Source organism: Grammomys surdaster, unplaced genomic scaffold (assembly GCF_004785775.1).
Source record: "Grammomys surdaster isolate TR1022 unplaced genomic scaffold, NIH_TR_1.0 64, whole genome shotgun sequence".
Lineage (NCBI taxonomy): Eukaryota > Metazoa > Chordata > Mammalia > Rodentia > Muridae > Grammomys > Grammomys surdaster.
Window position 1 is genome coordinate 15,742,956 of NW_021604566.1, and position 13,158 is coordinate 15,756,113.

Genomic DNA, 13,158 nt, shown 5'->3' on the forward strand with positions numbered 1-13,158 from the left:
GGAGGGAGGGAGGGAGGGAGGGAGAGGGAGAACCCACAAGGATGAGGCATGCTACTTTTTAGTGATGACTTTAAAGTCATTAAAAAATCTATCCAATTTCATCATGCTGTGAGCAAGAGAATTACAAGAAATGTGAAGTACTGTGCACAGGACATATCATAAATTAGGGGTCAATAAATCTTACCTTTCTCTCAGCACAGAGGAGAAATGGTACTCACAACATGCTGTTAATGGTGTGCTAGGGAACTAACTGTGTAGGACTTTACAAAAAGTTCCCTACAACTTCACGTTAAGTTAAACATCGCTCTGCTCTGTTGGTACCCAGTAATGAATAGTGTAGGCAGCTTTGGAAGGGAGCTTTCTGCTAATAGTTGACTGTTGGCACTTCCCCCAAAGAAAATGGACAGAGAATGGAAAGTCTAGCTCTGAAAATAAAAACAAATACCAATCAGTGCTTCCTTGCACACTGTGCAGACCCCCATTGCTCCTCTGTCCTCTCCTTCCTTCTCCCTCCCAACCCCACTCTCACCTCACCCTTCCCCTATCTCCCTCTCTCCATTCCCCAAATCCCTCCTCTCTCTGTGAGACAGGGTCTCTATGAGTTTCTGGCTGGCTTGGAACTCACTATGTAGATTAAGCTGGCCTTGAATTCATAAGACATCTGCCTGCCTCTGCCTCCCAGTGCTGAGACTAAAGGTGTGTGCCACCAAACCCAGCATCCCTCCTCTTTTTAAAAAAATGTAATCTAAGCTACAGTCATAAGCAATTAAGAAGAGCTGGGGTCCTCTCATGGGGTTTCCTTTTCTCTCAGGGAACTTTTAGAAGGGCCACAGCTTGTCCCTGTCAAGGCTGGCATGGATCTGTACTATGCATCTAGAATGAATAGTTTGAAGGAAAACTGAGAAGACACGGCATGTGGCTGTGGACAAAAGCCCCTGAAAGCCAGCCACGTCTGCAGAGCCTGCCTCACTCACCAGCCTCTTGGTGCTGAAGAAAGACTGGGGTACTGCAGGTCCAGAGGCTAGGCACCTCTCTTGGGTCATTCCTGTACCTGTTTTGTGTTGGAACATCTTAGCAGACCACTAGCTTCTACCAACCCAAGAGCTAAAAATGCCATCAAATAGCATCTTGGGCCTATAGAGAAGCTTTCCCACCCTGCCATACCCACTCCCTGATGTATAGACAAATGCAGTTTAAATCTGAGTTGATGTATGACTTTCTTTGTTCTGTAAGACTATAAAAAGTTCATAAAAACTTTTTACCAGGGCAACCTCAATCTGTTCTCCCAGGTCATGGTCACTCAAAAATGGCTCTAGAATAAATGATCTTATTCCCTTTAAGATGAGAGCTCTGTTTTTTGCATGGCAATAAAAATCTACAAAGACTCATTGAAATAATCAACAAAAGCAACTTCTAGGAGTCTTGTACATTGGGGCCCTATCTAGGTTCTGTAATTCTAATAAGTAAGTAAGTAAGTTGATTTTTTAGAATTGGGTTATTAGATCTCATTTGCATGTGCTCTGTGTCATTTGTTCCAGGCCTAGCTCACAGAGAGCTTAATAATGCAGTGAAATAAGAATTTTTTTCTTTGAAGCTGTTCTATGAAATGAGAATTAAGAACCAATGTCTCTATGATACATATTTAAGATTCTATCAGATGCTGTGACGTTAGCATAATTCTAACCTAACTCATGCTGCCTTTGCTCTTGCTAGGGCTAAGCTACAATACAAGAGCCCTGTTTTAGAGAAGTTGAGACCTCTGGCAAAAACTCCAGCTACGTTTTGCTAGGAAATGAGTATCCAACAAACAAACAATCCACACAATCATAAACCACACTGTGTGTAACCATCCTCATCTTAGTTTTCCACTACTGTCATTATTTCCCTCAAGGAACTACATTTCTACATCTGACTTTTAGGGGACACAGGAGGGAGCAGGAGGCTCCAAGATGAAACAATCCAATTCCAAGAAGATGGCACAGAAGCACCTGATGGGGATCTCGTCATCACTGTCCAGGTGCAGCAGCCGCCCCTGCAAACGCCTTTCCTCACTCCGGAGCTGCTTCCTCATTTCTGATAACTCCATAATCACATTTTTTTTCTCCTCTGCAAATTCCCATTGAGAAGTTAAAAAAAGAAAAGAAAAAGCAATAGATTAACTACCAAATACAATCTGGCTTTTCATAAAGCTAAAAGACTCAGAGAAATGTTTATGGATGATACGTGTGTGTGTTTACATACATACACATCACAATGTCCATCATTAAGAGCCACAGTCTGACTTAGGGAGATGTTGCTGGGTTTACAGAGGGCAACTGTAAAGGGCATAACAGGGGGCTGACTGCCACTTATGCAAGACATGGGGGCAGGGAGCAGCACTTTCCCCATCATTTTTGCAGCTTTCTAACACTCGGTAATTACCGTAAATAGCCTCTCATTTATGCAAGTCCTACCTACCTTCTGCACGGAGTTGGTTCTTCCTTGCAGGTACTGGAGGAGACTGTGCCCGGGACATGGAGCTTTCCTGTGGACAACAAGACAGACACAGCATCTCTTCCCTATTCCTAAGTATAAAAAGAAGGCAAACTCTACACTGTAAACCACATAGAAGGCTCCTTGCCTCTAGCCGATGATAATCCCTACGTGCATGCTGTAGCTGTTACATGTCTCCCACTACTCATTTTTACAGCCTCTTCTAAGTAAGTATACTCCTCCCAGCCCATGCACAAAACTCTCCTGTTCTTCACCATCAACTGCTCATCAGCATCTTCCCTTCACAACTAGGCTTCACAGGGTTGTAGAGATGGCTCAGCAGTTAAGAGCACTTACTGTTCTCTTCAGAAAAGAATAATAAAGGCTTATTTCTGAGATCTACTTCCCTACCCCATTCACTCCCTAATACACAGCTGGCATCTGCCTCTACACGACTGCCCTTATCAAACAAAGTGACAGGAGGGCTCTAGCCACCCCAGGCATGGCGACCATGGCTCTGGCAGGCCATGTCCTTCTCCCCCAGTCCCTCTGCCTTGTTAAAAACCACTAGATTGCATTTCTGAAGCTGGCCACTAAGGTTTATTCCATTATTTGGCCACTTCCTCCTCCTGAGGCTGACTACCAAGGTCCAACTATCAAGTATTGAAGTTCAGTGATCAAAAGTCCCCTTTGGCTCACCTAATTAACATGCCCAATTACAATCAAACACCTCATTCTAACACAGGGTTCCCCTTTTACCTTTATAAACCACTATTTTCCTATAAACCATCTCTGACTCTTCTATACCGAAGCAGACCTTTGTCTCCCACTCTGGAACAAATAACCCTTTCCTCGTCTCCCCTGTTCCCCTCCTCCCTACCTCATCCTCTCTCTTCTGTCTCTGTCTCTTATTCCCTGCTCTTTGTCCCTCTGGAGCAAATGAATCTCCTTTGTGCTAAGAAACTGGTATCAGGGAGTCTTGTACTGATACTGGTCTTTTCAAGGATCCCCAAGTCACATACTCAGTGAGCCATTCCATCCTTAATTTCCCTGGTGAGTAACAACTAGCACGGCGGACACTTTCTGTCTGTAGCTCCCCTCTGCTGTTCAAACACTGTTAATTTCCTCGAACTTCTGTCTGCAGCCCTTTGTACTCCTCAACATACATACCCTGTACAGTCACATTAATTTAGTAAGCACCAATGTTAACTGTTTCCCAAGCTATAAATCCAGTCTAATGCCTTCCTCAACCACAACTCAATTTTCAAACTCCAACTCTATAATCATCACCAGGAACCTGAAAAGTATCCCTGACCTCTTACCACCATAAGTCCTTACTCTCACCTCCTGACTTCCACAGAAGCATCTTGTCCTGTGTTTAGTCTTCCCTACCCAGGAGAAGACATGCCCACATAACTCTCCTTGAATGTCACAAGGATTCCTACGATTTTCAACCACAGAGCAAATGAATCAGACTGTCTGAAGTAGAATTCAAGAATGTTTCTAGCTCACTGCTACACTTGCTCTGGTAGTGCACATCTTTGCAATCCACAAGCCGATGGAGGAAAGTCAAAATGCACAACACTCCACCCCAGCACAGGCAGCAGCTCCACTCCTAGCTGCCTGTGCACAAAGACAACATCAGACCAGACCAAACCAAACCACAGGAGGTTCTTCATATGGCCTGCCCTACCTTTGAGTTTGCAGATGCTCAAAGTCTGACCTTCCTAGCTTCCTTTTACAACTATAGATTGATCTAAACACAAGGGAACCCACAAGTGTAACTACAGCTAGTTAGAACATATTTTTTCCAAGACTTTCTTAGCCAAGCAAGGTGGTAAACAACTTTAATCTCAGCATGTAGGAGGCAGAGTTGAGCAGACGTTTGTGGCCTGGAGGCCAACTTAGTCTATATAACAAATTCCAGGACAGCCAAGGATACAGAATGAGACCCTGACTCAAAACAAACACATGACAACAATGACAAGAACAACAAATAGGCGTTCTTAAGGAGCTGTGACAAACCAACGCCATTTGCTTTAACTGACTGTGGCTTCCTTAAAAATTAGGCTTTAGGGCATCAAGGACTATCAGCCACAACCGCTACCAACATGCAAAAGAATGAGAACCTCATAAAGTACACATCCCAAATAACTCAAGATTAACTCTGAGAAAAAAGTATATACATGAATGAAGGAACTTATGATGGTGTCGACTGAAGGAGGCCTTTGGAGTTTGCTTGCAATTTTGTTCTGAAGAGCAGGAACTACAGGAGAAGGCTGTCTCAAGTGCTGAAAAAAAAAAATTCTTTCTGTACATATATATGTATATATACATATAGACACATACATTATATATTCAATAGTCATAGTCATTTAAGTTCAGATTACTTTTGCTTTTAATAAAATACTCTTTATAAAACAGTCAAATTTATAATATAATACATAAAAAAAGAATCACGAGGTAAATAAAATTCAAGGGCAATATTTTTGTTGGTATACTTGCCAGTCAGTCACTGGCGAGCTGCTGTGAGCCCACAGTCCACATGGCTCTGGTCTACAGACTCCATCTAGGTAGCACAGCTGAACATAGGACTAGAGTGGCAAGACTGAAAATGGCCACTAATTAGGTTAAAAATTCCAGCTGTGGCACACCTCACAAATGACAGTAACAGTGTCCACACTCAGTTGAAACCCTCCTTTCTCCCCTTTTCTAACTATTCCCAACCCTGCCAGGCCAGAACCCTGGGCCTGACATGCCTCTGTCCAAGACATACCTTTGTTTCATCTCCGATAATATTTTCTCTCTCATAGTAATGCTGAAGTTGCAAGTTATGCTTTTCTTCCTCTTCTTTCTTCTTTCTTTCTGCTTCTTTTCGCCTCTCTTCAGCTAAACGAATAAGTTCTTCATTTTTTAGCCTTTGCTTTAAAATTTAAAAAAGACACACTTCTTGAATGTACTTGTAGTACATTTAAAAATATGTTACTTTGTCTAAAAGAAGTAAAATCGAATATATAAAAGATAGTGTTCTACAAAATGAAGATACTATCTATTTAATAAAATAGTAGACATCTTTTATCAGCCTAGAGTTAAAAACAATTTGCCTCTTTCTTAAATTAAAATAATATACAATGTAGACAACAACAGGGCACTTTAAAACTGGATTTCAAGATAGGAGCTGTCTCCTACACTACTACACCTCGTCTCAAGTCAACATAAATCTTCCCCTTCAGCTGGACAAACAGACGCACCTCCTCCTCCTTCTCCCTCCTCCGCTCCTGCTCCTCCTCGTACTCTTGCTGAATCCTGGCCCTCTGCTCCGCCAGCCGCTTTTCTTCCTTCTCTTCAGCAACCCTCAGCTTCTCACGCTCCGCTTCTTCTCGTTGCCTCTTTTCCTCAATCTAAGGGATTGGGCTGAGTGATTATCTTGCTCACCTACTGACAAGCTAGAACATCACTTTTTCTTGGATGCCTTCTGTTTCCAAGCTCTCGATTTTTTTGAGTGTCCTGTATTATACTTGGAAGGACACAGGACACTGTTAAAAGCTGCCAGTTAAATTCATCTCTGCTTAATACAGACTGTGTGAACTTGAGAACTGGACTTGAACTCAATGTTCTCACCTAGTAAGAAGTATGAATGTTCACTCTCCAGAGTGTTCAGGGATTGGTGAGATGTGGGGAGCACACTAGTTCTTCCTGCACAGAAGGGGCTGAAGCCATCTCTATGTCTTCATTACATAATTACAGTGACTGCCACCACATGTCAATAGGCTTGACCAAGAAGAGAACCCCACCCAGGAGTTAACCAAGTGTGTTAGCCTCTGTACGAAGAGTCATTTCCTCCCAGTGCTTTCTTTTCTCCCCACTGGCAGGTAAAGAGCAACTGAAATCCCAAGTGTTGGGAAGCAGCTCAGGAGCAGGTGCTGCCTGCACTCAGAACTGGGAGGCCATGCTCCCTCCCAGATATGTACAGAGGACCGACAGAGAACCAGAGGGTGCCAAAATTACACTTATCTCCAATAATCCTCTGAAAACAGAAGATACAGTGAAAGAATATTCTAAAGCAGAGCATATGTACAAGAGGCAGCCCTCAGAAACAGTGCATAATGCCCTCTGTGGAGAAAGCAGGAAAAATGGCAGAATGGGTCTTTTAAAAACAAAACTATTAATCTTCTAGTGTTCTGAAAGTTTCACTCTGAGGTTGCCCTTGAAGTCTCTAAGAAACGCCAGGAAGGCCTCAAACTTCGGGTGATTCTCCTGCCTTAGTCTTTCAAGTGCTAGGATTACAGGTGTGTGCCACTAGGCCCGTCTGCTATTGGATTCTTTTTTTTTGGTTTGGTTTTTCGAGACAGGGTTTCTCTGTGTAGCCCTGGCTGTCCTGGAACTCACTCTGTAGACCAGGCTAGCCTCGAACTCTTGAACTCAGAAATCCGCCTGCCTCTGCCTCCCAAGTGCTGGGATTAAAGGCGTGCGCCACCACCGCCCGGCCTGCTATTGGATTCTTATGATCTTCTTATGATCAGCTTTAGGCTATCCTTATAGATTATAATTATTAGCACTGCTTACAGACCTTTTGTTCAAATATTTATTTTCTGGAATTATATCATTTTCTCTTTCCTCCTTCCTACTTCCTATTCTCTCAAATTCATGATATATTACACACTCACACACACACACACACACACACACACAAACACAATATCATACTCAGTCCATATAATGTTGCTTTAAGTGTATGATTTCAGGGCTGAGTACTTGGTACTGGATAAGCAGCTGGCATGCTCTTCCCTAAGGAAGATAGTTTCTCCTGCTCTCAACATTCCTTAGTTGCTTGTAATTCTCTGTCTAGGGTTGAGACCCCTTGATATTTTGCCCTTCTGTGTCAGTATGTTTACTGGTGCTGTACTTGTTCAGGTCTTGCATAGGCAGCCATGTTGATGCAGGGATCATCTAGGAAAGATTGTAAGAGGGAAAGGAACAGGGAGTTTGTTGAGAGACTGACTGTGTCAGGTTGGATTGTACATTTTTACTATAGAAGGTATTTTTACGCAATCTGAATTTCCTGTAGCTTTGAAGTTGCACGATGACAATCTTCTGCATAATAGGAACTTCAATCTTCCTACATGAACTGTGAGTTACCAACTACAGCCTCTCCTGATAGTTATCATGACAGCTAAATGCGCAGCCTAATATTCAGTATCAAGCATGTGCAGACACCAAGTATGGCAAATCCAGAAACAGCACTGATGCTGCAGTAGTGTCAAGCCCAAACCTGGGCTATCTTCTCCTTCTTCCATGGGAAAGAACAAACAACAAAATTACAAAGGATACTTGCTACATTTAATCAAGTACTGCCAATGTAAGTATCAACAGACCATAATCTAAAAGACACAGTTTAGTGCCAACAGAAATGTTAAGTGTTTTTAAAATGAAGAAAATTATCTTCTAGGCCAGTTTTCAAACTATATAACACAAAAGTACTTTATAAGATGTTTGAATTTTTAATTAATTTTTTCATTAAATTATTAAAAATTTTTAATTTATTTTTAAAGCTATACTAAAATTCACTCATAAATGTTATTTACTCAATTTGAATAGCAGCAAGGCTTCTGATGCATTAAGTTAACTCTTACTTATTCGTGCAAATCCTTGACTAAAGCTTCTTTTCTTGCTTTTATGAAAAATTTGCTCATTTTAAAACATTTACTTCAATTCTTAAGCTTCAGATATTTTCTGTAAGATATTAACCGATAGTAACAATAAATGTCATTTAGCTGCTTGGAATTCTATGTGATTTGTGACTGAAGACAAAAAGGATTTTGTGACCACTAAGGAAAAAAAACCACCATTCAAGAGTAATATATTCAGCAGGGCAGTGGTGGCATACACCTTTAATCCCAGAACCCAGGAGACAGGGTGAGTGCCACAAAAGCCAGGGCTGTTACACAGAGAAACTCTTTTTCAAAAACAAACAAACAAAAAACCAAAAAAAAGAGTTCTCTCCTCACAAACGCACTGGGGATTCACGAGAGAGAGAGGAGTGAGAGGAGTGCCAAGGGATCAATGTGACGGTGGAAGCCTCCTCTCTTTTGGTGACTTTCCAGAGGAAAGATTTCCTAGTGGCCCATAGATGAGACTGCACTACCCAGGCTTCATAAGTTAGAAACTCCATCTGTGCTTTAGCTGCAGGTCCTAAAATAGAGATACTGTCTGTAGAAAATCTAACATGTAATAATATCCTACACATGTAAAAGTATTTTGTGAACAATAAAGTGATTTAAAAACTAACATCTGATCATTGCACCTTACCCCATGGTAGTTGTATAAAATAAACTTAGAAAATAACTTACATTTTGAGTTGCTGTTGTCATGGTAAAAGGACTACCACAGCTGATTCTGCACCACACCCAACCTGTTGACCTGAGTGTCTGACATCTGTGGGACTCTATTATCTGTCACATTCTCTGTGAGTCATTTCCCTATAGACACTCACTGCTTTGATGAGACACACCCATGCTTCTGGTCTACCCAATCCTCCAGTAAAGAAATCAATACCAAAGGAAAAAATGTTTTCAGGCCGCCCTGAGATGTACATGTGTAGGTACAGAGAGCTGAGAGGGAGAGAAGGAAACCCAAGTCCCTCTGAGCAGACCTCTCTGTCATCTGGACTCAGCCCTCTACTCAGCGCCAAGCCAGTGCTGTGCATTCCTCAAGCCCACTGCTTAATAAACACTAGATGCTTAAGTGCTTTCTTTGTGAATAGTTTAAATATTTCACTACTTTAAATGATACACCTGCCTAATTAAATAAAAAAGAGGCATATAACTGCAAAATGTCATTATATTATATGTAAATGTTTTGTTTCCTGAGACTCTTGACTGGCCTTGAATTCTCAATCCTCCTGCTTAGTCAGAGTGCTGAATTGCACGCCTATACCACCAAACTCAGCTGAAATGTAACTTCTGTTTGTTTATAATCTATACTGAGCCAATGATATCACATCTCTTGGGGGAAGCAGGGCTTAATTTTCTTCTCTAACAAGCATATAGAAAGATTCACCCTATATCTCTGAAGTGGATTTTAGAAATCTTAGCATTCATTGCTTTACCAACTATTGACCTTCTAATGACGTTTAGAAAAGATTCAGATATGACTAAACAATGTGATTTTAGCATTACCTGTACCAGACAGAAACTAGACATTTTGGTTAACTGCATAGCATTTTAGAAATTAGTACACAATGAATAAAATTCTTGCAAGTTTAGTTTATTATTAGATTCATTAAGAGTTGGAACTATAACCAAACAAGGCTTTCACCTGAAAACGAAGAAAATTCTTGTATAATTCTTGCTGCTTAATCTGAAGCTCGCTGAGCGGCTCACCGAATGTGTTTCCCCGGGCAAAAGGAGAGCTTTGTGTTTGCAAAGGACCTTCAAAAGACAGTTTGCAAAAACAAACAGTTAGGAAAGGATCAATCTGCTAATAAGCCCACGTTATGAAAAGAAGTATTACATGCAGCAGTCCTGAGGTTCAGGTCAGAACGGAAGGTGAGGTAAGAGTGTGAGAGGACATAGAGGTCAGCAAGAGAAAGCAGTCAGTCAGACTAAAGTGTGTAAAGGGAATGTGCAAGCTAACAGCCTGAGCATGACCTCACAGCACAGGCTGGATAGTATTGTTCATGATGGAAAATGTACATGAATATCCTCTACTTAAGAATATTTCTGAGGGATTGAAAATACAGCTCAGTGGCAGGGCATTTGGTTAGGCCCTGGATTCAACCCCGAGAATTGAAGGGGTAAAAAGAGAGGAAAAGAAAAAGTTGTTAAATTTTAAGTTAGTCTAACTATAATAATAGGATTTACTCTTAAAACTGCTGAAATGAGTGCTTTACTGGCACGCACAAAGTCTTAGGTTCTAGCTGTAGCACACATAGAGTACTCTTTAAAGGGATATACATGTGGCAACAGTCTGCTGTAGTGTATGCTCCTTATAAACAGTATCATATAGTCTCAAAGGGAAAACATTGTTTCAGAAAAGCTATTTGAAAAACAATCATTCCCTAGAAATCTCTTTGAATGCATAAAGAAAAAAAAAAAACGATGACAATTTAAGTTTCCCACAAATTTTTATATGATTCTTAAATTATTGATGTATTGCTTTTGTTGTCTGATTAGTTAGTTGGTTTCATTTGTTGAAACAGGGTCTTGTTATGTTCTGTGTCCATGGCTGCTCTGAAATCACTATGTAGACCAGGATAGCCTTAAATCTGCAGCAAGCCTCCTTCCTCGGCCTCCTCAGAGCTGGACTGACAGACATGCGTCCTCAGGCCAGCTGCTCAGTCTTACTTCTATCAGGTGACAATATCTGTCCTCTGCTTGGTTCATCTCATGGAGGATGACACTTAGCACTTCAGCGCTGCTCTGCCTTTGTATCTAAAGTCACTAATGTTTAGCTGACTGAATTCAGGGAAAGTCACATCAAGACTTGAAAAGTATGAGAACTTTTTCCCCTAGAAACTTGTTCTACTAAATGTAAACTGAGCCTATGAAGGGTCTCTGAAAACTCGGGCACTGTAGAAAGCTCAGAGTGAACCACTGAGTGCTGTCTTTTACCTTAATTTCCCTCAAAATTTGAATTTTTATGACAACTAAAGGAAAGAAATATGGATGAAATATATCCCTGGGGGGGGGTGCTTTTCTCACAACTATAGGGAACTAGTACTATTAGAAAATAGACATCAAACTAGATACCATAATAATCACACAAAAACAACTGAAGCCAAACTAGTATTGGATTTCATAGCAGTTCACTTAGGAGCCATAAAGTAAAAGACAAAAAACCCTAACAGCATGAGCCAGGTCGGGTGGTACACACCTGTAGTCCCAGCCCACAGTGAGAACCTGTCTCAGCTTTTCACCAAAAGAAAACAAAACAAAAAAATCGTTCCCAGGGCCTAATGAGACCGAGAGAGAGTACACACCTTCAGTCCTAGCACTGGGAGGCAGAAGCTGGGAGGTCTCTGTCAGTTTAAGACTAGCCAGATGACATAGTGAGTTCCAGACCAACCAGGACTACATAGTGTAAGAAGATACTGTCTAAATATAATAAAAGGGGAAAAAGCCAAATGAAGACAAAACATCAAATCATGATGAAGCTTGAAAGCATAAGGAAAACTTTGAGATACATTCAAGTTTCCCAAAGCCTTTTTAACTATTAAACAGCACAGGTCCATGGACACATGCACACATATGCGTACACATTCATATACACACATAAATATGCATACTACAGAAAAACTATACAGGTCAAATTTTTCTGGGCACGTTCAATCAGGCTTATTCTCTTAGGAAAGAGGTCATGGTAATTGTTTATTTCCCAGTGTCTCTGTATCTCATAAGCAAATCCCCAAGAAAGAGGAAAGGCTTAATCCTCCTTGGAACCACAAACACTGCTGTGTGTGTAGAAACAGAAAGCCACAGCCCAGAGATCCCAGAAACCACAGACAAGAAGAGCAGCAATAAACAGCAGCAGTTACATGAAAAAGTATTTGTTGTTCCTTCTGTACACTGCACTGTTTCAGAGTAAGAAATTAATAATTGTATCAAAATCAAAGGTTCTAATTTTAGAGTTCCAAAAACTGAAGCTAGAAGCAAAGAGTCTACTGTGGATCCTAGTGGAAATGTTCTTCCAGCAGTCAGAACAATGGACAGGGCTGCCTACAGAAACAGCAAACCACTGTCTTCAAAGTGCCGGCCTGAAGGGACCGCTGAGGTCAGCACCTCAGCCCCACTGACCTGCGGGGTTGCCAGCAAGTCATATGAGCTATAAAACTAGACTGCATGATTAGTCAGGGATACGTCAAAGGAACTTTTCTATAATCAAAATTTTTTCCGATAATCACAACTTCCAGGAAAATGTAAAAGCAGATTTAAAACAATAAAACTGCAAATGAGCCAAACTAGAATTTTATAGTATAGTCTTTTATCAGCACCAATACATAGTGCAAAATGTATATTCTCTACATTTGCTTTGATGTTTGTTTGTTTGTTTGTTTGTTGGTTGGTTGGTTGGTTTTTCGAGACAGGGTATCTCTGTGTAGCCCTGACTGTCCTGGAACTCACTCTGTAGACCAGGCTGGCCTTGAACGCAGAAATCCGCCTGCCTCTGCCTCCCAAGTGCTGGGATTAAAGGCGTGCACCATCACTGCCCGGCTTGCTTTGAATTTTAAGGGTATAGAACACATTCACACATATATGGTAAGATACTGAGTAATTTCAGCTCATAGCAACTTTCAGGACACTGCTTCCTGTGTGTCAGCTTTCCTCATCCTCACAGATGTCACCTGACACTGAATGTCTAGTTACTTCTTTTCTGTACAATGTGGAGGACAAGTGACCACTTAAACAAAAAAATCAATTTCTTGTATAATTTATAATAACAAGCCAAATACTTTCTCACTGATGCAATCAGTGCTGTGTATATGTGCAAAGAAAGGCCCCTCATGTATCAAAAGAACGTTAACAGTGACTGCACACACAGAGCACACTACGGAGTAGGAAGAAACATGCCATGTTAGAAGCAACCTTTCCCTAGTCTCTTTAGAAAGAAAATATATTATGCTTTCTAATGTAACCAAAGTCTCAGTAAGAATTTTATCAAAGAACAGAAATGAAATGTTACTAAACA

At 41.0% G+C, this 13,158-nt stretch overlaps 1 protein-coding gene across 10 annotated transcripts in view; it reads right to left on the bottom strand.

The window, feature by feature from the left end:
- Positions 1–13,158, bottom strand: part of Cspp1 (centrosome and spindle pole associated protein 1) — a 97,244-nt gene that overhangs the window by 11,526 nt on the left and 72,560 nt on the right. For all 10 annotated transcript variants that reach the window (XM_028769704.1, XM_028769736.1, XM_028769746.1 and 7 more), the window contains 6 exons: positions 9,790–9,902; positions 5,724–5,873; positions 5,249–5,395; positions 4,659–4,763; positions 2,458–2,524; positions 1,989–2,106 (listed from right to left, as the gene is read on the bottom strand). In XM_028769704.1, the coding sequence (XP_028625537.1) occupies positions 1,989–2,106; positions 2,458–2,524; positions 4,659–4,763; positions 5,249–5,395; positions 5,724–5,873; positions 9,790–9,902 (700 nt within the window). The remainder of the gene's footprint in view (positions 1–1,988; positions 2,107–2,457; positions 2,525–4,658; positions 4,764–5,248; positions 5,396–5,723; positions 5,874–9,789; positions 9,903–13,158) is intronic.